Raw genomic sequence first — 25,665 nt, forward strand, 5'->3', positions numbered from 1 at the left:
CAAAGGACAGAGAGGCAGGCATGATGGGACCTGCCTCTTGCCGACAACAGCTCTCCAGTTCCTGCGGGGTGTCCCTCACACTCCTCCTGGCACACCTGCCAAGGCAGAGCTCGCTGCTTCCCTGCTGGGTGCTCCCCGTGCCCCCAGGATACAGTCAATCTGGCCGACTTTCAGACAACCCAGAGCTGCCATCTCCTTGGCGCTTGTGGAGATGGGGCTGGACTCCCCAAAGGGACTCAGGCCCCACCCCGAGGCCCACTGCTGGGGAAGGAGCTGCATGTGAGTCGGCTGCTGATGGGGCTGGAGATAAGAAGACCTGGCCTAAAGCCGCAGCCCGGCCGCCAGTGAGCGTTTGGGTGTAAGTCCGGCCAGGTCATGGCTGCAGCCCACAGCCCCAAGACTCAGGGGTTCACCAGGCAAATGTTCCTGGGATTTCATACAGAAACACTCTTGACAGGCGGGGCTGGTAGTCCCAACCGGTGTCGCTTGGCTGAAGATGAGCGGTGGCACCCCGTCCATGCAAGACCCCTCTGGGCACTTTAAACTCTGCCGATCTCTCTCCTGAGAGCCACCTGCCGGGCCCAGGCAGGCATTTGGGAGTGTGGTCCGTGCCGCTGGCCGTGGGCCACCCCTTTCCTGTGGGCGGCACTTCCAGAGCGTGAGGGCCCAGCCCGGGATGTCCGCGGACACACAGCTTTTGCTTCCAGTCTGGCGCTTCGGCGGCCCCGGCGCCCCGGCGAGCGGACCGGGACCGGAAGCTTCGGCGGCGGAACGCGCGAGCCGGGCGCGGGCGGCGGCGGGGCCGGCTTCGCGGGCGGACCGGCGGCGGCATGGCGGGCCGGCGGGTGAACGTGAACGTGGGCGTCCTGGGCCACATCGACAGCGGCAAGACGGCGCTGGCGCGCGCGCTCAGCACCACGGCCTCCACCGCCGCCTTCGACAAGCAGCCGCAGAGCCGCGAGCGCGGCATCACGCTCGACCTGGGCTTCTCGTGTTTCTCGGTGCCGCTGCCCGCGCACCTGCGGCCGGCGCCGGGGGCGGGGCCCGAGCCCGAGCCCGAGCCGCAGCTGCAGGTCACGCTGGTCGACTGCCCGGGGCACGCGTCCCTCATCCGGACCATCATCGGCGGTGAGCGCGCCGGGGCCCGGGGGGCGGGGGGGGGGGGGCGGCGCCCCGGCGACGCCGAGCGTTTTAGGTCTTTTTACCACGTGTGTGCGTGACACACTTGCCCACTCGTTCGCAGCCCAAGTCGGGGAAGCTCAGAGACCCGCACGGTGCCCGGAAGGCGTCCACTCGCTGTCCGCTGGTGCCCCGTTGCCCGTCCCCGGAGTCGGCCGCCGCCCCCTCCCGCGCCGTTTCCGTTTCCGGGAGCTCCACTTGCAGACAGGGCGCCTGTGTATACGTCGACCCCCTCCTCTTCTTGTTCTTCCTTTTCTTTTCTTTTTTTTTGTAAACAAAGTGGTAACACTGCATGCACTATTTCACTGGATACTCCAAGCTGCGGCCTCTATATGTAAAGCAGCACTCACCCCAGTGTTCTTGCCTGGAGAAGCCCGCGGACAGAGGAGCCTGGTGGGCTACAGTCTGTGGGGTCTCAAAGGGTCGGACACGACTGAGCAGCCGAGTGCACACAGACACCACAATACATCATTGTTTTTCAGCGTCACGTGAAAATCCGTTGTGCATTGGCACCACCATTTTCTTAATGTCTTAATGATGGACATTTATGTCCTTTGCCATTTTTGCTCACGATGCTTCTTCAGTGAGTTTTCTAGAACAGACATCTTTGGTGGGTGGGCTTGTGTGTCTGTAAGGAGAGCCCCTAGAACGGACATGCCTGGGCAGAGGGTCTTGGTGGTACTTCTCAGATGCCCTCCTGTGATGTGCCGTTTCATTAATTTTAACAGTACACGTAGTACGTGAGTACATTCTACTCCTTTAGAAATAGAACATCACAGCCCAGGTAGAAGGCCGCTGCTTACCCCTTCCGTCCCTCCAAAGGAAGGCGCTAGTGTACCTCTGGGGAATTACCTTTTCACACCCATTGCAGTACACTGGACTCCACGGACAGGGCTTTAAAACATGTTCCTTTCATATAGAAGAATGGTGCTTTGACGCCAGCACGTGGCACAGAGGGTGTGTAGCTCAGAGACTCTTCCTTCTCACTGTGGACCCAGGACCCTGGTATCTCCCACCTGTCTTCTCCTCCTATTCCTTCTGACGGCACTCCCTGGGCCCACGGGCACATGTAGGAGCACAGATTGTTCAAATGGTCTCATTGGCTGGCTGGTGGGCAGCATCATTGAGCACAGGGGTCCCCGACTGTACGATGAGTGTCAAACACTTCCACCTTGTCGCCTCCCGACTGGTCCATGCTGCGGGCAGTCTGAGACCGTTTCCTGTTTTCAGGAGAGGAAATGGAGGCACTTCTTAACGGGTGTTAACGCAAGACCTGAGCACATGGAGGCGATGGGCCCCAGGCTGCTGCTCTTCTTCCTTCAGTAGATCAGATGCCCGCCTTCCCCTTGGGGAAGTGAGAAAAAAGTGGCTTTTCCTTCTGAGTAGAAGGGAATGCGTTCGAGTGTCTGCCAGCCTGTGGCTACAAACCTGTGTCTGTGCAGCAATGCTGAGTGGAGGGGCGTGTGGGGGGAGTGCGGCCCATCTTTCCGCTGAGGAAACTGGAGTTCCCTGGACAGGGGCTGGAAGCCGCTCTGCTGCTCGTGACCTGGGTCTGTGAATCCCCGCGTTATCCTCATGACGCAGAGGCTTCACACGTCCTGGTCTTCTTGAGACGGCTCCAGAGGCTGAGTCCTGGCTTCTGTGCCTGGACTCCTGCGTCCTGGACCTTGTCCTTCCTCCCTGGACCACGGGCCCTCTCCTCCCTCGGCTCGTCCGTCACGCAGTGGATGGGTGATGGTCAGATCAGGTCGGCTCTCAGCCTCAAGAGTGTCCTGGGGCTGCTCGTCGCCCCCGTGGGAGCACGGTCTGGCCTCTGCCCGTCTCTGTCTCCTGCCCTCCGGCCGCGCTGGCCTTCTCCTTGTTGGACGGGCCAGTCTTGCGTCTGCTGCTCCCCCCTCTTGGACCATCTGACTCGTCCTCACCTAAGTCTCAGCTTGAGCGTCACCTCCTCAGATAGGCCCCTTCGGACCTACTGACCCAGTGTCCCTGGCTCTCCGCCCTCCTGCGTTCTCGTCCCGTTGTTTCCCGCGAGCCCTCTGTGCTGTCTGATGTGCTTGGTGGTCTCGCTTGTTGAGGTTCTCCGTCTTCCGTGGGAGCCAGCGGGAACAGTGCGGGTCTCACCAGGGTGTCCGCAGTGCTGTGACCAGAGCCAGGCCTGTGGGAGGCACTCGGTGAGTTCCGAATGAATGAAGCCGTGTGCCAGCCCGAGGCTGTCGGGGGCAGTGACAGGTCACCAGCAGGGTGCCTGCCCCCTGCCGGCTGACAGCAGGGCAGAGAGCAGAGGGTCAGAGCTCGTTCCGAGCCATGCTGACCAGCCCACGGAGCGATGGCTCTCCCAGTGTGAGCGGACATGGTGCCCGTCCGTCCTAGCCCTGTGATGGTGTTTCTGGGCAGTATTTTCCTCTGATCCGTTTTAGAGTATAAATCTTTCAGAGTGAGAACTTCGGCAAGATTCAGTGATGGGGCTTGAGTGGGGGTGAGGGACTTGGACCCATCCTCGCTCTTGCCCTGGTAGGAAGGAGGAGGTCTGACAAATGCTGGCGGCTGGGCTTGGCCATTTGTAGTCGTCTGTGGCTGCTAGGATTAACAGCGCAGTGTCGCCGGTCTCTTCTGCCTGTGGGTAATGAACGGCCGCTCTGTGCCAGACCGTCGCCCTGATCACCGGCCCCCTGTGCCCCGCTTCAGCGGTGCTTCCGCCGGGCTTGCCCCGCTCTGGGCCTGCATGGCCAGAGCTACTGAGCTGTCACAGCCTTACGCATGTGGCTGGGGTTCCTAGCCTTGGAGGGCAGTGGGCAGCCCCTGGGAGCCTGTCTCTGCCGGCCGGCGGGGAGCATTCTTTATGACGCTTAAGCTTCTTCCATTCTCTGTTCTTCCATGTCTTCGAGCTCACGGGACAGCATGGAGCAGCACCGTGCTTTCAGCCGCTCTCTCCGGGAGTATGCCTGCAGCCTGTGTGCGATGCTCTCTTTGGAGCCCCGAGAAGGCCCGTGTGCTAATGACCATGCGTTTCCCCCAGGTTTTGACTCTGCTCGTTGGCCGTCTGCATTTAGCACCGAGCAGGCCGTGTGGCCCAAGCAGAGGGGCCACAAGGGGGACCGGCCACCCCAGGAATTCAAGTGTTGTTCTCATGCAAAACCAACCAAGCAAAAAGACACATCTTGTTTTCTCCACCCCTAGTCTTTCATGGATCTGTCTAGAAATTCGTTGTGTTGAGTTATGGCATGTTACTCTTGTCCTCAAATGCTGAGGCATGTTTAAGGGCGATGATACAAGTGGAGGCGCTTCCTCAGCTCTAACTCCTTTGCCTCCTAGAATCCGTTGGCTTTCGTCCCCTGCTCCTCGGTGTGCGCCGGGTAGGACCCCTTCTTCCAAGCCTGGATCCCTCGGTGTCTCTAGGAGACCCAAGTCAATCTCTGCCTGCAGCAGCGGCCGCTGGCCAGCAGGTGACTTTGCTGGGGGTTGGGTGACAGTGTGGGAGCTGTGTAACGTCAGAGACGTGGCCTCGAGTTTAAATGAATGCAGAATATTTGAGCAGGAACCAACCAGGAAGAAAAATGGAAGCAGGTAGTCATATCTCATTCTGCTGGGGTACATTTTTCTTCTCATGGGGCTTGCCCTTGAGAACAAAACATATCAAATGTTAAATCAAAGAATATTTTCTAGTCATGCTAGGAATAGAAAATAATGCAGACTTGCTTTGGCGAGGCGAATGTTTTGCTGGAAGGTTATAATCAAAGTCAAGAGGAAACCATAGCCACAGCTTTTGGTAAAGCTGTGACCACTTAAAATTAATTGCTTTAAATTTCTCCCTTAGCCTCAGATTCACTCCATCCAGGTTGGAATAAGATTTGGGCAGGCATCCCAGGAACCAACCAGTCAATTAAACCCTGAGACCTATTCCCTGCATGCTTGTCCTTGCATTGGCTGGTCCTGGCCCAGGCTGGGCCTGAGGCTCCCTCTGACCAGCAGGCCTTTGAGGCCATGCTGTGGGAGGTGATGTGGAGAACAGTCTCTGGAGCTCTGGGGACCCAAGGGGACCTGGAGGTCTTCCACCTGCTGTTCCCGCAAGCCTGGAGGCCTCTGGGTGGCTCTTGGGCCAGGCAGAGTGGACTGTCAAGGCTGTTTTGTTAAACATTTGTTCTGAGATGTAATTCACATAGCATAAAATCTGCCCATTTCTGGTGCACATTTAAGCGTCTTCAGCCTGTTCCCAGAGCTGTGTCGTCAGTGCTGCAGCCTGAGCTGCGTCAGTGTGAGGAGGTCCGCACGGCCACAGGAGTCCCTACCCCGTCCCTGCCCCAGGCCGAGCCCCGGCGGTCCCCACGCCCTCCCTGCCCCAGGCCGAGCCTCCCCGGTCCCCACCCCGTCCCTGACCCAGGCCGAGCCTCCGCGGTCCCCACTCCTTCCCTGACCCAGGCCTGGAAGCCTCTCGCCTGCTCCCGTCTGCTCCCGTCTGTCCGTGTGCCCGACCTGGAGTTTCGTACAAACAGACTGACACGTGATGTGGCCTTTTGTGTCTGGCTTCTTCCACCAAACGTGTTGCTTCCAGGGTTCATCCATGGTATAGTGTGCACAATGCTTCATTCCTTTTTTAAAAATCCATTTTTGTTTTTAATTGTGGTAAGATACATTTTACATAAAATATACCATCGTAACCATTTTTAAGTCTGCAGTTCAGTAACCTCCGTCTCCAGAGCTCTTTTCTTCTTACAAAAGCAAAACCATGCCTGTTAAATTCCCCTTCCACCTTCCTCCTTTTTATGGCTGAATAGTACCCTTTATAACCCTAACCCTAAAAATCCAGTCATCAGTTGAAGGACGTCTGGGCTGTTTTCACTTTTTGACGATGATGAGAAACTCCACTGTGGACATTTGTATTCAGAAGTTTGTGTGGACGTATGTTTTCACTCTCCTGGGTTTGTACGTAGGAGTGGAGTTGCTGTGTCAGAGGGTAACTCTGCTTCTCGAGGAGCTGCCGCCGGTCTTCAGCAGCGGCAGCGTCCGTGCGTCGGGTTTCTCCGTGGCCTCGCCAGCACTGGGATTGCCTGGCTTTTGGACCATAGTCATCCTGGTGGGTGTGAGGTGATAGCTCACTGACACCTAAGCCTGCATTTCCCTGATGTTTTCTTGTTCTGTTTGTTCGTCTTTTCTGGAGAGCGGTGTATCCGGATCCTGAGCCCTTTTTTTCAGATGGCTCATCTGGCTTTCGTTATTGAGTTGTAAGAGTCTTTATGTATTGTGAGTACCAATCCTTTGTTAGGTATCTGATTGGCAAATATTTTCTCCCCTTCTCTGGGCTGTCTTTTCTCAGTAATATTTGAGGTAAACAAATAAGTGAGTTGAATTAAATGGACATGGTTTGAGAGGACCATGTGTGCCCGACACTATTCAGGCTGTCAGGGGTGTCTGGAAGTGCGATTTAAAGGCTCTTAGGGCCCCTTGGGTCCTCCTCCTGGACCCGCCCACCCCCGTCCTTAGTGCCGGCAGGAGGAGGCTCTTCCTGTCTGCCCGCCCCGTGGAGGGTCTCACCGCACACTGGGGTCTTGTGCAGGTATGTTTTGATGGCCCCTGTGTTAAACTCCTTTTTTATAAAAATTTATTGCCAGCATGTCACAATCAGGAGCTTTTATGTAACAGCCCAGAAGTCCACCACTTCGCTGCGCGCGAGTGTACACCGAGCGCAGAGTCCACGGGGCCGGATCTCCGGAGCCTGGGGCGCCTCCTGTCGGGGGAGGCCCTGGGGTGCTTTCAGAGGGCCCGGGGAGGTGCGGTGGAGTGGGCACGGCGCCCGGGAGCGTCTCCCGTCCAGGCGGCTGCTCCTCTGGGCCCTCGATTGTCTTGCCATGTCCTGCCAACTGGCCCCAAGGCGGGGGTTTCCCTCCACACTCGGGGTCTCCCCCAGAAACGAGGCTGCTGGGGCCCAGTCGGAGCGGCTGCAGGCCGTGTGTATGGCCTCAGCCCGCACTGCTTTGGGGGGAGCCCGGCTCCTGAGTAGCAGTTTGTACATAAGTCAGTTTGTCGAAAGCGCAGACTTGTGCCTCCATTCTCCCTGGATTATTGGAGTTTTGTGTGTTGTTAATTGGGTCTTTATTTTCTTGTGATTAGGCTCCTGCTGCTTTGAAGTGGCCGAGGCTGGTGGGGAGGGGGACTTAGTTGACTGGTGATCCTCTCTTGGCAGGAGAAGAAACAAGTTTTGCTGTTGAGAGAGGAGCTGAGTTTCCCTCTGCTGTATCTCTCAGGCTAGGACGATGCCTCTGTGTCTCGGGGCTTCAAGGAGACTGCGATCGCTTCCTTTGTCTCTAACCTACTTCCCGAGGATGTCTGTTTGCTGGCACGCACAGGTGCTACCTGCAGATAAACCTGACTATTCCCTTTTAGAGTTAGTACTGGGAAATGCCAGCGCTGACCTGCTGGGCCCCCTGGACGCGGGGCCCCGCCTTTGCCACTTGGGGTCACTCGGTGGCGTAAAGCTCCCTGAGTGGAGGGCTCAGCCTCTGTCACCTGATGTCGGGATGAAGGCTGTCTGCCTCCTGGCTGTGCGGCAGGGCGGCGCTTACTCTGCTGGGGTCACATCCAGGTGAATTTCAGGGCCCCCTGCCCTGGGCACCCGAGACCCTCCTATGTGTGTGACCCCGGTGTTCCCTGCTCTCTAAAATGCGATCCATTCGGAGGCGGTCCTCAGAGCTTCTGCCCCAGAGAAAAAAGACTTTCCGTAAGTGGGGCTGCTTTCCCTAAGCACCTCTGGGGTCCACGAGTGGGCAGAGCACGGGAGGCCGGGAGGACGCTGGGGTCCCCAGCGGCGTCGGCCAGGCGGGGAGGGCTGGCCCCCACTGGCTGCACGGGGCGTGTCTGGAGAGCCCGTGCAGGGCATGCCCAGCACCGCCAGCAGGACGCTCAGGGCTGCCGGGGTGCCCCTCTCAGCACAGCGCAGGGGTAGTGAGGAGCTGCGGGCAACTGCGGGGTCCTTGCCCGGGCTGGTGCAGTCGCCGCTCCCGCACGGACACTGCAGTTTGACTCAGGGTGCTGAAGTCACGTCACAGCAGGCGGTTCTCCACCTGCTCTCCAGGCGCCTGTGGGGCTGGCTGCAGGCCCCCAGACTCCCTGTCCGCCAGACTCCAGTGGCCCCTTCACAGTGACCAGCGCCCCGGTTCTCCACAGTGGGGCGGGGGCGCGCTCCCGCGACCCCCGCCCCCTCCTGCTCCTCCACCGGCGTCCTCAGCTGCGCACCCGCCTGCCCCTCTGCCCAGCGCGGCCGCTCCCCGGACAGGCCTCCGTCCACCCCACGCCAGGTGAGCACCACCGGCAGTGTCTCGGGTTCCAGCCCCTCTGCAAGCTGTCCTTCCCGCCCGAGCAGAGAACTCTCTCTGAACGGCTAACACGGTTATTTTATTTCGCTGCCTAAAAGGTTTTCATTTTCTCTCCGTTGCTGTAAAGGCCAAACTCGGCAAGAGGCCGACAGGGCCCTTCCCGAGGGGCCGCTGTGTCTGTGTCTCTCAGGACCCCAGGCTTAACGAGCTGCTTGCGGGTCTCTCTGGCTCTACCCCGTCTCTGGGAGCCTCCCCGTGCCCACGCTGGCCCACCCCCCAGACCCGGTGGTCTGCCCTCCGTGGTCAGTGCGTTCGCTGCGCCCGATGCCAGGAGGCGGGGGTCCTGCCGCCACCGACTCCAGGACCACGGGCAGGGCCTCCACGCAGGCGCAGAGCAGCCCAGCGGGTGCGCGGGTGAGCAGGCCGGCCCCTGCGCCGCGGCCCGCACCCTGCCTCCGGCGGGGCTGGGAGCCCTCCGCCACACAGGGTTCACTGCGGAGCAGACCTGCCTGGAGGTCAGACGAGTTAATCTTCCAGTGGAAATTCAATCCTCATATTTCATTTTCAGGCCACTTTGCGTAGCAAAGTAGTTTAACTCGGAGCAGATTGCTGCCGCTCTGGTGGTTAATTTCATGGCCCGCAGAGGGTCAGCACGCGGGGCCAGGGCCGCAGTGACCCTGTGCAGCTTGCCGCACACGGCGACGCCCACAGCCTGTTGTCTTAGGGAGCCCGTCTCAGGCATCCTTCAGCCCGGCGCTCCGGAGTTAACAGGGTGACCTTTTCAAGAACATTTTTAAAAGCTACAGCACAGATTCCTCCCACACCGTATATTTTCCTTTCTCCACGCAGTTCAAAGGGGCTGGGTTGTCTCATAGGTTTTTCGTCAGCGATCTTCAGCTTGACCCTGGTTGTTTAAATCTGCCGGAGGAAATTTGAACAAACTTGTACTTTGGTAATTCTTCTGCCTCCGTGAACCTTTAACCTTAAGGTTTCTTGGAGAGCCTGGGGCCGCATTGTCACCAGCCGGCCCTGCTGGGGCTCTCAAAGGCCATTGTCTGGCGCGTCTGTTTCCACTTTGCTACTGGAGTTCTCTGGAGGAAGGGTATTAATTCAGACCTGATCTGCAACAGGACGAGGACTTCTGAACTTGCCCCCGAGCTCGGGGATGGGGAAATGAACATAATGCGAGAGCCTGTGGGCCCCGTGGGGTCCTTCAGTAGCTGTGGAGGTGGGGGGCCTCTGGGGCGGCCGGCGTGGTGGCAGCCCGCGGTGACCCACCTCAGCCAGCTCTTGTCGGCAGCAGGACCAAAAGCAGTTCCTGCCCCTGGTGGTCCAGCCTGGGGCCCGAGTTCCCCCTGATGGTGACCTTCCTGGTGCACCAGGTCCCCAGGAACCCAGGAGGCTGAACGTGAGCCTGGGCCCCACACCCTGACAGGGCGCGCCTGTGACTGGACCCTCCTGGGGAGAGGGGCCGGGCTTCCCAGGCCAGAGGGCGTGGGCTGGATGCAGGGCCTGCCAGGGTCTCCATCGAGTTCTCCCCGTGCTCCCCACAGGAGGGCTCCGAGACCCCAGGAGTGTGTGGAGCCTCGGTCATGGCATCGGGGGCGCTGGTGTTTGACATGGACTCTGCCCACCTCCGTCCTGATGGCAGCTGCTCTTCACAGGAGGCTGGGGCTGTTGGAGCCCCCGGCCCGCCCCCGGGGCTTGCTTTCTCTCCTCCCAGGATTCATAGCACCCTGAAGATCTGGCCAGGGGACCTGATTCCTTATGATCGGACGTTGAGGAAGGAAGGGCGTACTGATGCGTCCACTCCTCCATCCTTTCTGCAAACCCTGAGCCACACACCCACGCTTGGAGCGGCGTTTACGCGGGCGATGGGACAGAGTGGGGCTCAGTGTCCGCCGTGGGGGCGTGCAGGGAGGAGCAAGCAGGACACGTGGGGGCAGAGCGGCAGGCAGGCGGGTCCCGAGGCTGCCCTGTGCGTCAGGGGCCGCTCTAGCCGGCTGCCAGAGCCGGTGTCCACGACAGGAGCCTGCTGTGGGCTGGCCTGCTGGACAGATGTGGCTGTTTGGAGTCTGTCCATCTCCGGTTTGCCAGAGGACAAGGCCGCGCGTGTCCTGCGGTCCTGATTGGAGGACAGAGGCCAGGAGGGAGGGCTCCACCAGCTTCACACGCCGAGTCCTCTGTCTGGCCCTGGACCCCCTTCTCTTCCCAGAGGGGAGGGCAGGACCACAGGGAAACAGGAAGCGGCGGGTACTCCTGGCTCACGTGAGCTGGACAGCAGCCAGGACGCCGGGACTGTGGTCGGCCGTTGAGGCTGGACTGCCGAGCCAAGCGCTGGGCGTTGCGGGCAGGGCCTGGAGGAGCTGAAAGTGCTGGTGCCCCTGCCTTTTCCTCTGGGTGCCCCCAGTCCCCTGGGGACAGACTTTGCACTTTCTTCCCCCAGTGGGCGTCCCTGGCGGCTCAGCTGATAAAGAGTCCTAATGCAGGAGACCTGCATTCAATCCCTGGGTTGGGAAGATCCGCTGGAGAGGGGAAAGGCTACCCACTCCAGTATTCTGGCCTGGAGAGCCCCATGGACTGTATAGTCTATGGGGTCTCAACGAAACGGACACGACTGAGCGACTTTCACCTTCTTTCTCACCTTCCCCCAAGATGAGTTTGGCATGAGGTCTGGCCCATCTTGACTGTGTCCGGAAGGGTGCGTGTGGGTGTGGCGTCCGGGTGGCTTGTGGTTCAGAGCAGACCTGGGGACGGCCCGAGAAGCCCAGGGCTTTCCTTGTGGGCTCCCGCCGGCAGGCTGGCCTCCACTCCCGTCGGGTCCTGTCCTGAGGGTTGGTGGTTTACATCCCATGAGGCTCTCTCAAGATGCCGGGGCGGTCTTCTGGGCACGGAGCCCGGACTCCAGGGTGCAGGTCACCCTGCAGGTCGGGGCCCGTCAGAAGGAAGAACCCTGACTGAGCTCTGGGGGTTCCTCTGAAAAGCAGCAACTGGGGTCCCCCCACATGTTTATTTCTCCCCCTGGAATCAAGTGGAATATTTTCCTGGCAAATATTTCCTAGGTAGAAAGAAGTACTGTGGACTTGCTTTGCAGATTCGTTAGTCGTTTCTAAAAGTTTGTAAAAGTAGGTAAGAAAACCTGCCATGGAAACCAGTGAAGTTTCTCTTCGAGGAATGACTCTTTTCTAGGAAAGATAAGAGGCAGTTATTTTGGGTCTGATTTCATCAGCCGAACCTCTCCGTCTTCCTCTTACCTCACTGTCTGTCCCGGAAGGGGACACTGGAGCCAGCTCCCTGGTAACGCATGTGTCTCACCCTTTCCCGACCGCGTCCGGGCCGTGCAGAGGCGGCGCTGGGCGGAGGCGTCCCCATCTCCCTGCCGACTTGGGCCTGTTCGGTGCACAAGAGGGCAGTGTTTGCTCGCGGTCCTGGGTGGAGACATCCATGTGGGGTGACAGGTCAGCAGAGTGAGAACGACCTCGGGCTTTCCGAGACAGAATGAACCGTAAGCTGCAGCCGGGGTGGCCTCCGTGTGCGCCTTTAAGCGCTGACCCTCCAGAAAAGAGCTGCTTGCTGTCTTTTTTATTTTTCCTTAAAAAGAAAAATATTGTTTCTTTGAACGTTTATTTTTCATTTTTTTTTAATCAATGGAAATATGGTTTGCAGCCTTGTACGTACAATGGCAGAGGTTAAAGAGTGTTGAGAAAGCAAAACAACCGCCTTCCAATTAAAAGCCATATGGGAGGGTTTCTGTTTGAAGCGAGGGGTCAAATGCATATGCCGCCCCTTTCGCGTCAGTGTAAAGATTATCGGGCTTAACTTTTAAAGCATTTGAAGATGTGGGCTCAGTTGTCAGCCCTCTTCACTTGGTTTTCTTTTTTTTCTGCAAGTTTGTGGTATTAGCCAAAGCAGGGACTTTCCAGGAGAAAAAAGAGGTGCTCTGCCTGCCTCCCCAAGGTCACAGTTCTGGCTGACTCGACCGTGTCTGCTCTTGTCCGAGGATTTGCCTATTTTCAGCTCCTCCATGGCGTTTTCCCGGAGCGGCTTTCAAGGCTGGAAGACACGTCTTGGTGCCCAGTCCTCCTGACACCCCCGTCCCCCAGATTCGGGGTCTCACGGCCTCCTTGTTCCCCTCAGCCTGGAAGTGCAGGTTTCAGGTGCCTCTGGGAGGGGACAACCAAGCCCCCGAGGAAGTGGGTGGAGCCCAGGTGTGGCCTACCACGGCTCCAGGCGGCCCAGGGCACGGCCACTTCCCTCCCGCCGGCTGCACGCCTGGGCCGCGGGCGGTCACCCTGCTCGCTCGGCGGGTGCACCAGAGCATGGGCTGCAGGACCGCTGGCACGTGGTTGGACAGGCTGTGGTGACGTCGCCCCTCTGCCCCACTACAGGAAGCCGAGGGCTGGGGGTGCGGGACGTGAGGCCAGAGGCACAGCCGGGGGTGGCTGCCCGTTCTCCGTCGCCAGCCCCTCTGCATGCCCGCGGCCGCACGTGGGGATCCAGATGGAGCCTCCGAGAGCCATCGGGAGGAGAGGGGTTCCCAGGCTTGGCCTGTTTGAGTTCCCTCTTTCCACCTTTTCTAGTCACAGCGTCCGTCTGCCCAGGTGACTGCGTCCACAGGGCAGATGCAGCGTGCAAGGCGGACGTGTGAGCACAGCTGTCCCCTCGGGCTCGTCCGTAGGTCAGCAGCGTCTGACGCAGAATCTGACCGTGCCCGCCCTGCCGGAGCCTGGGGTGGCCTTCTCGCTTGTATTCCTTGAAGTCCCTCTTCCGGCTTTTCTTAGCAGGAGCCTGAGCTGAGGCTTTCAAAAGAGCCTCATGCCATGCTTCTCCAGGAACGCAATTTGTGAAACGCCAGAACCCTCGAGGAGGCCTGGTTTGTAAGGGGACGGAATGCTGCTTCCACCTTGGGTCCTGGGCTGGTTACCATCTTTGGTGCCCGAGGCGGGGGTGGCGAGCAGGGAATGGAACGGACGTTCCTTGGCAGTAATTTCCAGGCAGATTCTTGAATGCCGTGTGTGCTTCGGGTCACCGTCAGCTCATAACGGAGCAACACGGAGTGAGAATTCCTACAGTGGAGACGTGCGCGGCGCCCCGCAGACACGCGATGGCACAGATAGGGAGCTTTCTGTGCGCGCAGATTCCCCGGCTATCTGGAAAATTCAGATTGAATAGCCATTCTGAAGTGCTCCCTTTTAAAAGAAGTCCTTCCGCGAGCGTTGCAGCCCGAGTAAATACCAGTAATTTTTATTTCCCTCTCCTTATCGGTGCCCCTGCTGAAATGCTCCTGCACGGCCTATCTGGTCTTTTCAGGTGAATATCAACTGATTAGTGTCAGCTTCCAACCTGAATTATGATCCGCCCTTCAAAACACAGGCAGCTTCCGCACCTCTGCCTCTGGAGCTGATTGCCAACACCCCGCAGTACCGGGAGGCAGCCGCGGGTGGAGGGGACGTGCTGAAGTGTGGCCCCGGGCACAGAGGGCAGGGCTGTGTGCCTGCGTGTGAGAGGGCGCGGGGCCTGCCGCTGCCTCTCGGGTGGGTGAGGGGCTGCGTGCAGGCTGGGAAGGTCTCCCTGCGGCCTGGAGGAGATGCCCGCTCTGGCCTCTGCCCCCCAGCCCCCCCCCCCACTTCCTGGGACCTGCCCCCATGCCTGGGGGCTGCCCTGGGGGCGACTGCTCTGAGACCTCACGGGCCTGGAGGGCCGAGGACAGAGCGGATGTCCCGGACCAGGCTTCTAGCGCCGCGTCCTCGTGCATCCGAGCGTGCTCTTGGCCTCCTCTCCTCCCGTGGTGCAGTCGGCTCAGCCCCGGCCGCCCAGGTTTGCAGGCCCGGTCACTGCGGGTCCTGTGCGTGTCCTCCGGGCGGTCCGCGGCTGACCTCCCCGAGGGCAGGGGCTGCCGGGCTGGGCCCTGTGGCCACCAGGACTGAGACGGGGTTTTGGCTCTGGCGCTGGCTTGTTGTGTGGCTGGCTGGCTGACTCTCCTGCCTTCGCGTGCCGCGGAAAGGAATGGTGGCCCTTTCGTGGGGCACGCTGTGGCAGCCGGGGTACGGTCGGCTCCGGCCTGGCGCCCTCTCCGCTGGGGGCGTGCAGACCAGCTCTGAGGGTCCGCACGGGACGCCCCCCTCTGAGGGCTTGAGAGAGTTGAGCACCCCCTTCCCTCAGCGCTTCAGACAGCGGGAGTGAGCTCTGAAATTATGCAAGAGCTGTGTTTCAAAGAAGGAAGCGAAATTCTTGCATTTTTTCAGGCAGAGAAGGGGAGGGAAAATAGATTCATTGTTTTGCTTGGCCGTTCCACAGGATGCAGGGCCGAGCTGCCCCCCACCCCCAATGGCATCACCGGCTGACTTTCTTTCTCTTTCTCTTTCTCCCTCTCCCCCGCTTCCTACTCAAACTGCAACAGAACCCTCTTCTCCCCGAGTCGGGCTCAGGTTCTGGCCTGGGACGGCGTCCTGTACTGGAGATGCGCTGATGCTGGGCTGTGTCCTCTTTGGCGGTCTCTGGTCAGCACCTGTGTGTGTTTGCAGGGGGGTGGCCGGTGCTGGCCCCGGGGCTGAACTTGGGTCTCGCGAGGAGGCTCCCCCTCCTGGGAGGGTGCCGTCCCTTGCCTGCGGCCAGGGCTGGGGGGGGAATGAATGTGGACAGAAAGCTGTGGGCTGACCGCTGGGTCCCGGGAGCCTGGGGTCACAGGCCAGGAGGAGGCTGGTAGGCGCCAGGGGAGGTTGTCTCAGGGGGGCCGTAAAAGTCCAGCGCCGCCTCCCATTCACACCTTCGCACAACCCGGGCGGGCGGGACAAGGGCCCAAGTGGGAACCCCTCAGGGGCAGTGGCTGCTCGGAGCCTCAGTCTCCCCGTCTTCAAACAGGAGTCACGGTGTGGGCTCTGTGAGGCTCCCCCCGTAAGCTGTTGCCTTACCCCAGTGCGCGGCTCTGAGACCCACAGAGTTCGCTGCAGCCTATGCGGTCTCAGTAAGCGGCGTTAGCTATTAGGAGCACAGCCAAGTGTGATGTGATGTTTTAATTTTTAAAAGATAGTTCCCGTAAAAATAAACCATTCGTCAGAAGTCTCCTTGTGTCTGGTGGGAGAGAGAGGCCGGATGGATGGTGTCTGACATGGTGGGAACGTAAGATGGCCAGGTCTACTTTGTCTTCGGCCGTGATGTCGTTGGGGAGAGACTGAATTGCCACACTTGAAGCACAAGCGCTTCGTTACGTGAATCTGGCTGGAAAACTGCAAGGCGCTTGGCACTGGGAGGAGGCAGGGCCCGCAGCGGAAAGAGGGCCAGAGAGCAGGGAGAGACGGGGATGCTTGTTAGGAAGCAGCGGGTTTTGTCTGCCAGGAGAGGCCGGGCTGCCGGAGGCCCCAGCTTGTTCTCTGCGTGTGCACTGAGAGGTGCCTGTCCCTGCTGAATCACACACTCCCAAAGTGTGTGATGGGGAGCACGCTTTCCTTAAAGGGATCTGGGCATCCATACGACAGAAAAACTCAGAACAACACACAACAGCGTAAGTGGAAATGCAGAACAGCTTAAAAGGCTTCAGGTTTCGAGCCTGAGAAGCTGAATTTGAGCCGTTAGCTGTGTGACCTTGGACAGATTCCCCAACTTCCTGGGGCCTGGACTTCCGGTCAGCAAAATAGGAAAGAGTCGTCCTGAGGATGAGAAGAAGCGAGCCTGGTGCGGGACGAGCTTTCAGGAAACGGTGCTGCCTGTGAGCGTTGCGCCCCGGGCAGCAGGCCCCGTCTCCGTGGCCGTGGACGTGGGCTTCCCTGAGACGCTCTGGTTCCTCTGTAAACGAGCACCTGGACGCCGGTTCAGTGTCGTGGGGGGCTCGTGGGTGAGTTCACGGGACTGCGCCTGGGAAAGCTCTTTTCGTTAACTCCTGATTTTAGTACCAGGACGGAAGAAGGCTCTTCAGAGCCTGATGTGCTTGAAACCTGGGGAAAAATTCAGAAAATTCCCCTTTTTCCAAAGACTGGATGGGGTGCCCTTCTTTCAGTTGGGAAAACAAGTTCCTCCCGAGTTTATTGTTTATTTGGAGGGCATGTTTGGTTCCCACTATGTCAAATATAATACATAACATTGATGTATTTTGAAGTTTTCAAGCTAGCAAACATTAACCCTTTATGAGGGTTTTTAAGTGGCCTTGCTGATTTTCCATTTCCCCCAGATCTGCATGAGTGAAATTTCTGGAAGCTTTGTCTGTCTGGCCGAGCGGACAACACGTCCGTTTAGAGACGGTGGGGAGACCCACGGGCAGCCAGTGTCGCTGCAGCGAACTCGGAGACCTGCGCGCGTTCACTCTTCTGTGGGGCAGGTGCCTGAGGCCCAGGGGCTGCTCCGGTGTAGAGGCCTGCGTCTTCGAGAAGCAGGCTCCAGTTTGTGTTTATAAACAGGAAGGTTGACCTGCAAGGAGCTGGGTGAAGCGTCCAGAAGAAAGAGGGCATGTGGCCCCTCCAGGGCTTGTTCGTGGCTGTCACACCCGTGAGCCGTGCACAGACGTTCTTGGTGTAAGTGGTCAGCGTCCGGGCCTCCAGAGATGCTGTCCACAGACGCGTGGCCCTTGAGGGCAGACTTCAGGCTCGGGAGGGGTCGGTGTGTGCCTGGACACCCCGGGCCAGGCAGGGTGCGCCCAGCCCACAGTGCTGAGCCGGGGTCCCCAGGGACCCGGCACGACTCAGGCCTTGATGGCTCTGTCACCGAGGGGCTGGACTCTGGGGTTGTTACAAAGGAGAGTCTCTCGGGCAAATGAGAATTATCAAAGCTTTCTCCTTCTCCCACAAGTGAAACTCTTAAACAGTTTTTCCCCGTGATGTTTTCAGCATATGAAGTGAAACTGGAAGCAGTCTCCATAAGTCACTTATATTCTGGGGGCTGAGAAGCATGAAAAATTCAGCTTCTGAAGACGACTCTTCACAGGAAGTCAGCAGCAGCCAGACCCGCCGTGGGGCGGACGTTCTCCAAGCCGTAACCGTGGTACCGCGGCTGTATGCAGACTCAGCTGGCTTAACGGCGATGTCTCTAAGTGTGACTGTCTGGAGGTCAGTGCATTCGGGGGCCGGCATGTTGGTAGAGGTGGCACACAGGCTTCAGGTTCAGAGACAACCTTGCTTTCCCGTGGAGCTCACTCACCGTGCAGCTTTCCAGAACCTCCCGAGGAGCATCCGTGATTGAAGAAGCCCAGGCCCCGAGCCAGGTCAGCCTGGCCGCCCGCTCCTCTCCCATGCAGCTCCCAGACCTCCTTTCTTTACCAGACCCAGAAACTGCTTCTCACTGATAGCTCTGCCTTCTTGTACTGAATCTCCCAACCCTTGCTGTTGTTACTGGCATTGTCATTTTACTGTGAAAACTCCTGCGGGACCAGCATGGGTCTCCGCAGAGAAGACGCAGCTGTGCCTTGGGCCCAGTGCATGTGAAGCCGCGCGGGGAGTGTGCCTGTGTTTGCGGGCGTCTGCACCTCACGGCCGGAGGGAGACTTGCTTTCACAGCCTGGAAAGGCAGCCGTGCATCCCAGTTCTGGGGGACGCCAGTGTTCATACCGACTTGTTCCAGGGAAAGGAAAGGAAGCCCTCGGTCCCGTTTGAGCCTCTGGGATGAATGGGGCCTATTTCTGATTCCGACTTGACCGAGGCGGTCTCTCCCTTTCCCCAAGTGCCGCTTCCCAAGGTGAACAAAACATGTTCTGTGCACGAGAAACGTGAGATGCCGGCGGCACGGGGGAGGAGGGGCAGAGGAAGCTGTTTGCAAAACTACTTAAAATAAATTTGAGGGGTCAAACATGGAACACGGTTGCCGAAGAGAAAGGAAAAAACGCCTTAGGTCAGTTCAGCTGAGTAGCTGGGCATTCACATTGGCCGGAGGACTGAGTATTTCTTGCTAATCAGATACAATCGGCCCAGATAATATTTGCGTATCTGAAGCTTGATCTCCTTGCCTGTACGTCAGGGAGGTTAACCTAGCGGGGCGTGTTTCTCAGTTCGGTGATTTGGATGAACAGACGCCGCTCGGGAGAGACGTGGGCTGTGCACCTCATCATCCCGGGTTCAGACCGGGGTCTGCAGGGTGCTTCTCAGAGCCCTGGGCCACAGCAGCGGGGCTGGCTGCGTTAGCACTTCACTGAAAAGCGATCGGTACTTCTAAATTAAACATGCAGAGTTATCTTGGTGAGGCATTGAGTGGGAGGTTGCTGGATTATTGAATTTGGCCCGCAGTTTAGCGAGTTCAGCAGGGACTGGGGGTGTCTGAAGCAAATTAATATGCAAGCGATCTGAGTCAGCAAGGCAGGAGCTTATTGTCTCATCAGGGCAAAAAATTCCTTCCCCGTGATCCATACTTTTCAGGAGGCAAATAAAACCTGTTGTTTGAGGTTCCCATCTGAGTGATGATTTCAAATTGCAGATTTTAACCAGTAAAACGCACACGATGGAATAATTGCATTAAATGGGGAAAAAATTGCTCTCTTATCTCCATGATATGTAGCATAGAGGAAGCCTGAAGTGGGGGGGGGGGTTGTTGTGGTTTTGTTCATATAGGTCGGGAGAAAACGTCATTTTCTTTGTTATAAAAAAGTCTGAGGTGACCCGAGCACGTGAACTTGCTTTGTCCCGTAAGGCTGAGTGTGATTCCGCCTCTGCATCCTCTCGCCTGGCCCGGCGCCCTCAGCCGTGGTTTCTCAAGCCTAATGGCCCGGCTGCTTCCTGGATCAACCCCGTCCCCTGTCCAAGGCAGCCCCTCACAGCCCCCTCCCGGCCGGCACAACGTGCATTTCTCATGGACACTGAGCCCTGGACGCGAGGTTATGCCGTCCGGGCTCAGGCGTCCCTCCTAGTCCCCTGTCTTTAAGCGGGAAGGTGAGGCCTTGCAGAGGGGTGAGGAGGCGCGTGTGCCCGGGGAGCTGACACGTCGGATGGCCTGGCAACCCCGCCCCTGGCCCCACAAGCAGAAGATGCTCTGAACCAGGCGGCCGGGGAGGGTTCGGGGCGGGGGGCCTGTGACGGGGTCGGAGCTGCGGGCGCAGCCTCTGCGGCTCGGGGAGCTGGCGGGTCACCGCTCCGCGTCGCAGCCTGACTCTCGGAGGCCGGAGGCCTGGTACAGCCAGACGCTTCCGTCTTTCAAAGTCATCCGTGGCTTTAAAGCAAAACGAAGAGAAGACGGGCTCCCAGGGTGGCAACGGCCTTCAGTTCTGTGTTTTCCGTGGACCCCCTCTCCTAGAAGCCCCGGCCTGACCGTCTGCCTCATCGGGACCTGATCGAAGGTCATTCTTCCCTTTCCAGGGCCTGAGCTCCCCTCAAAGTGTGCAGCCCCGGCCACGTGGGGGCACTTGAGGACACGGCCCTGAAACTCACGGCTGGCCCACCGTGTCCTTGGTGCCGGAGATGCAAGTCGCATTCCGGACGCACGTGGGTGGCGGCCGTCCCTGGCGCCGGGCCCTTTGTCCTGTGGATGAAGGATACGGCGCATCGGTGCAGTCCCACGCCCTTGCCCTGCGGAGCGCTCTGAGCCCGCTGTGTGTCTGCCGCCCTCCACCAGGACTCGCGTCCCAGTCACATCCCGCCCGGCCGGTCACACGCCTGCAGATGGGGCGCTATCTGAGCGCTCTGCTGTGCTTTCAGCCGTGGTCCTTGGTTCCCAAGGGGTCCTCCTGCAAACCTCCCGCCTGATTTCAGATTTAAGGGGGAAAACACGCACAGAGCAAACAAAAGCTGTGGTGTAAATGGAAGTGGAGCTTGGCGGCAGCTAGTGGGATTGCCATAACGGTGGGACAGACCTCTGACAGGTCTGTCTTGGAGGAGTGTGCTGGCCCTGCACGGCCTGACCCGGCTCGTGGTGGGGGGCTCCCTACCCTCGGGAAGGTCCAAGGGGTGAGACGTGACCGTGAGTACTTCAGGGCTAGCGTGGTCAAGTCCTTTGTGGTTTGTTCATCTTTCCGGTGAAGACAGTCCCCAGGTTGAGTTTGCAGAGGGCAGCTGACGGTCCCAAAGCTGCGGCTGAGTCCCTGCTCCGCTATGCGGTCCCCGCTGATCCCTGCAAGATTTCTGGGAGGAAAGTTTGTGTTTGCTGTTGCTTTTTAATAAATGAAGGAAAGATGACTCAGAGGGTGCCCCACACTATGTAGTGGGAAAGTGACTGATCCACTGATCATAAAACTGAGGTTTTATGAAAGTGTTCTGTTTTCCTTTAGGCACCTCACATCTGCGGTGGGAAGCACACGGGGACTGGAAGACGCAGGGGCAGGATGTCCTCCGGCCTCGTGTCTGGGAACTGCCCTGGGGTGATGCTGCTCACTGTCCCGCGTGGAATCGGGGTGTCCTCTTCCTCTATGCGCGTGGGTCCTGGGGTGCGGAATCGGGGTGTCCTCTGTGCACGTGGGTCCCCGGGTTTGGAATTGGGGTGTCCTCTGTGCATGTGGGTCCCGGGGTGTGGAATCAGGGTGTCCTCTGAGCTCGTGGGTCCCGGGGTGTGGACTCGGGGTGTCCTCTGCCTCTGTGCGCATGGGTCCTGGGGTGTGGTCTCGGGGTGTCCTCTGTGCATGTGGGTCCCGGGGTGTGAAATCAGGGTGACCGCTGCCTCTGAGCTCGTGGGTCCCAGGGTGTGGAATCGGGGTGTCCTCTGCCTCTGAGCTCGTGGGTCCCGGGGTGTGGAATCGGGGTGTCCACTGCCTCTGAGCTCGTGGGTGCTGGGGTGTGGAATCGGGGTGTTCTCTGCCTCTGAGCTCGTGGGTCCCGGGGTGTGGAATCGGGGTGACCGCTGCCTCTGAGCTTGTGGGTCCCAGGGTGTGGAATTGGGGTGACCGCAGCCTCTGAGCTCGTGGGTCCCGGGGTGTGGAATCGGGGTGTCCACTGCCTCTGAGCTCGTGGGTCCCGGGGTGTGGAATCAGGGTGACCGCTGCCTCTGAGCTCGTGGGTCCCGGGGTGTGGAATCGGGGTGTCCTCTGAGCTCGTGGGTCCTAGGGTGTGGAATCGGGGTGTCCTCTGTGCATGTGTGTCCTGGGGTGTGGAATCGGGGTGTCCTCTGCCTCTACGCACATGGGTCCCAGGGTTTGGAATCGGGGTGTCCTCTGAGCTCATGCGTCCCGGGGTGTGGAATCGGGGTGTCCTCTGAGCTTGTGGGTCCTGGGGTGTGGAATCGGGGTGTCCTCTGTGCATGTGGGTCCCGGGGTGTGGAATCGGGGTGTCCTCTGCCTCTGTGCATGTGGGTCTCAGGGTGTGGAATCAGGGTGTCCTCTGTGCACATGGGTCCTGGGGTGTGGAATCGGGGTGTCCTCTGTGCACGTGGGTCCCGGGGTGTGGAATCGGGGTGTCCTCTGTGCACGGGTCCTGGGGTGTGGAATCGGGGTGTTCTCTGTGCATGTGGGTCCCAGGGTGTGGAGTCGGGGTGTCCTCTGCCTCTGAGCTCGTGGGTCCCGGGGTGTGGAATCAGGGTGTCCTCTGCCTCTGTGTGCATGGGTCCCGGGGTGCAGTCCTGAGGCAGTCCTGCCTGGTGGCACTCCCCCACACACACCCTCCTGTCCTCCTGCTGCCCCAGCCAGCCTCCTGGGCCGTGTCTCGGATGAGTGACTGATGGAAGGAGCAGCAAAAGGCCTCTCTTTCTACTTACCCTGTGTGTGGTCTGTCATCTCCACCATCTTTGGAATCCCGCCAACCCAGGCTTGAGTTCTGGGTCCTCTGCTTTATGACTCGCTGAGGGACCTCAGGCTACTGCTTAACCTTTCTGAGCTTCAGCTGGGTCACAAGTGAAAATGGGGCTCATAGCCTCTCCCCGTGAGGCTGCTGTAAGAAAACAGGGGAGACGCTCTAGCCCGCACCCCCTGCTGTTGGTCGGCACTGCCGTAACTCCTCTGGGCTGACCTCTCCTGTCTCATCTGGTCCTGACAAAGCCCAGGCCCCATCCTTCTGAGTGACTTCAGTGAGGTCCCTGTGGAGGGCCGGCCTCTGATCGTGGTGGCGTGGACATGGGATGTCACACCGTGGTCCCAGAGCCCACGGGCTTGGCCGCTGGGCGGTGCCGGCCTGCCGCCTGCCCACAGGTCTGACGTCCGCCCCGCATCCTGCTGCTGGTGCGGCTGGGGCTCTGTGCAGGCACGTTCGTCCCGGAGACGGTCGTGTCTTCCCGAGGACCGAGGAGAGCTCCTGGAGTTTGGCTTCCTAGGAACGTGACCTGGGACAGATGCCCCATCTCCCGCCGCCTGTTTCCATGTCTGCAAACCGGGGAGGCCGCACTTCACCCCTCATGTGTCGTCAGCACCCCCAGGGGCACAGCCCCGAGCAGGTCCACCCTCGGTTGTTGGCTGTATCCTTACCTGGCCAGTTCGTAAAGCTCCTGGAGAGGAATCTGAGCTCCTGACCCCACCTGAAGTTGCCTCCTGCCCCCTGTCGCCCGCGGCAGGGACGGGCTGGAGGCTGGGCAGGGACAGGGCGGGGGGTGCACACCGTCGCTGCTCGGGCCGCGCTGTCTGTGTTGGGTGTCTGTGCCCTGACCCCTCTCGGGACCTCACGGAAGCAGAGTCCTCCAGGAGCTGTAGACACAGCCTTCCTGACGGGCTCGTCCCGCTCAGCGCTGTGTCCTCAGGCCTCATGCGCGCTGCAGTGTCTGGCAGAATCGCCTTCCTTTTTGATGCTGAGTAATGCTCCGCTGCCTGTGTGTTCTTCCAGGTTTCCACAGCTGGATGAAGTACATGAGCGCACTCCCGCGCGTGCCAGTGCATGTTTATTTACACCTTTGCGCTTTGCTCTGACTTAAAGCACACTCCTTCCCATGTAATTGTGGTCTTTGTCCGTGTTGTTGATGGCGGCGACGGCGTGTTGGGCTGTGCTGAGAGCAGGCTGCTTGCTTTCCTCCTCTCTCACAGAATTCGCCGTGTGGAGCTGGCCGCGCTTCTCGGGGACGTGGGGGAGTGTGTGGTCTGCTCTGCCTCGCTGCCCCCGAGGTGCCTGGTTGCACCGTGAGGTCTGAAGGACGGCCGAGCCACCGCGGCTGGGAGCTGTGCGAGGCGCAGCCGCCATTTCTGACACGTGATGCTGAAACTGCGCAGCCTCTAAAATCCTCAGTGTGTTTTTGGGAGTTGGGATGTCAGCTGATCTGAACTGACTGAAGCTATGAATAAGTTTTCATAAAAGTTATTTATGAACCTTTACTTATCAACTGTTTATTTTTTCTCATTTAGTATGGATACAAGTGATGCCCCATCCCTGCTGTGTCACTACGTGACAAATGGTGTATTTTTATTTGTGTAGAATTACCTTTCTATGGGTAATTCTTTAAAATGTTTTCATAATCTGGTAATTGAAGTACTTCATAAGTAACTTCTTTTTACTTAATGATACAAGGTGGACATCTTTAATTTGTAATAGAGCCTTCCTTTGTATGGTAACTATATATTTTTGAAAACTGTTTTTATAACAGCTTTATTGAGATTTAATTCATGTACCGTACAGTTCAGCCATGTAAAGTGTCGATTCAGGGGCGTTTGGTCTTCACAGAATCGTGTGAGCGTCAGCACCACCTCCGTCAGCATAGTGCATCCCCCAGAAGGAGCCCCGGCCCGGCGCCGTCAGGCCCGTCCCCGCCCTCTGCCTCCGGCGGCTGCTCACCCAGTGCGCTGTGTCTCTGGAGGCGCCCCTGCCGGCCGGTCTGTGTAAACGGGGTCCCGTGTCTGTGTGGCCCTCTGTGTCCCCTTGTCCCGCTGAGCAGAGTGCTCTGGGGCTTGTCCCCCTGCAGCAGGAGTCTTGCTTCGTCTCTTTCTGTGGCCAGAGAACGTCCCATAGTTTGAATAGGAGACGTTCTGTGTGTTCGTCATCTGAGGGACATCTGGTTTTCAGTTTTCCGCGGTGATGAGTCATCATGGGCATTTGTGTTCAGGTGTTTGTGTGGACGTATGTTTTCCCTCTCTTGGGTTTATACCTAGGACAGGCACAGCTGTGTCAGACTCTGCCCCTGTTTTCTAAGGGTCCCCCCAGCCGTCAGACTCTGCCCCTGCTCTCTGAGGCCCCCCCCCCAGCCGTCAGACTCTGCCCCTGCTCTCTGAGGCCCCCCCCCCAGCCGTCAGACTCTGCCCCTGTCGCTGAGGACACCCCCAGCCGTCAGACTCTGCCCCTGCTCTCTGAGGCCCCCCCCCCAGCCGTCAGACTCTGCCCCTGCTCTCTGAGGCACCCCCCCAGCCGTCAGACTCTGCCCCTGTCGCTGAGGACACCCCCCCAGCCGTCAGACTCTGCCCCTGCTCTCTGAGGACCCCCCAGCCGTCAGACTCTGCCCCTGCTCTCTGAGGACCCCCCAGCCGTCAGACTCTGCCCCTGCTCTCTGAGGACCCCGTGTTCCCCGCAGCGGCTGCCCCAGTGGCATGGGGGGCCTGCAGTCCCCACAGCCTCGCCAGCACTGGCAGTCGCCTGGCTCTCTGGCTGCACCCATTCGAGTGTGTGATGTGCTGTCTGGTCCTGGGTCCGGGGGCTGAGATAGGGAGGGGGTGCCTGGGGCCAGAAGCGGACGCTGGGCGCTGGTGACCGGCTTCCGCGTGGGCACGGGCAGCAGGACCGGGGGTGCCCCAGCAGGGCGGCGTGGGGCGTGATGGGGCGAGGCCGCGGCCGCCGCGGGGCCCCGAGTCGTGGGGCAGATGAAAGGGTCCCCGACCTGCTGTGGTGTATGCCGGTCAGGTGCGGCCCTTGGGTTCCTGGCGAGCTGCTGCGTGGCCCCGGGCGGAAGCTTGGCGCGGTGCTGTTGTTGACCCTTTGTACTGGATGGGAGAGTATCTGCCTTGCAGACCAGGCCGGAGATCAGGTATTTGGAATGCATAGCTAATGCGTTCCACCCCGACCTTTGGCATTATTATTCCACAGAATCACATCTAATTGACGATCTCCAAGCGTCCTTGTGCATTTCACCCGCAGAGCAGCGCGGGGTGGGTTGCCCACAGCCCCTCCCTGCTGGGGCCGCCCAGGAGCGGCCCCTCCAGCCTCGCCCACCTGTTGTCGGCCCCTCTCCTGGGTGTAGAGGAGGGGCGGTCCCGTGGGAGGCCGGCCTCCCCGTGGGGGCCTTCGGGAGCTGGACGGGGGTGGGGGCGTGGTGCTCCCAGGGGAGGGTCCCCCACCCCAGTGCTGGGTGACCCGCCGTGCCCTGCCCAGTCCTCTCGGCTCCCCACCACGAGGGTGAGGGCTGGGCGTCTTTAGCGACTGCCTTCCCCTGAGTGTGTCCT

At 59.4% G+C, this 25,665-nt stretch overlaps 1 protein-coding gene across 2 annotated transcripts in view; it reads left to right on the top strand.

Annotated features, from left to right (window-relative positions):
- Positions 1–674: 674 nt before the first annotated feature.
- Positions 675–25,665, top strand: part of EEFSEC (eukaryotic elongation factor, selenocysteine-tRNA specific) — a 111,473-nt gene continuing 86,482 nt past the window's right edge. The window contains exon 1 of one of the 2 annotated variants that reach the window (XM_043442050.1): positions 675–1,128. In XM_043442050.1, coding sequence (XP_043297985.1) covers positions 831–1,128 — 298 coding nt within the window. In that variant the 5' untranslated portion in view covers positions 675–830. The remainder of the gene's footprint in view (positions 1,129–25,665) is intronic. The other variant, XM_043442049.1, reaches the window with a different exon arrangement.

The sequence above is a fragment of the Cervus canadensis genome, chromosome 22, assembly GCF_019320065.1.
Source record: "Cervus canadensis isolate Bull #8, Minnesota chromosome 22, ASM1932006v1, whole genome shotgun sequence".
Classification (NCBI taxonomy): domain Eukaryota; kingdom Metazoa; phylum Chordata; class Mammalia; order Artiodactyla; family Cervidae; genus Cervus; species Cervus canadensis.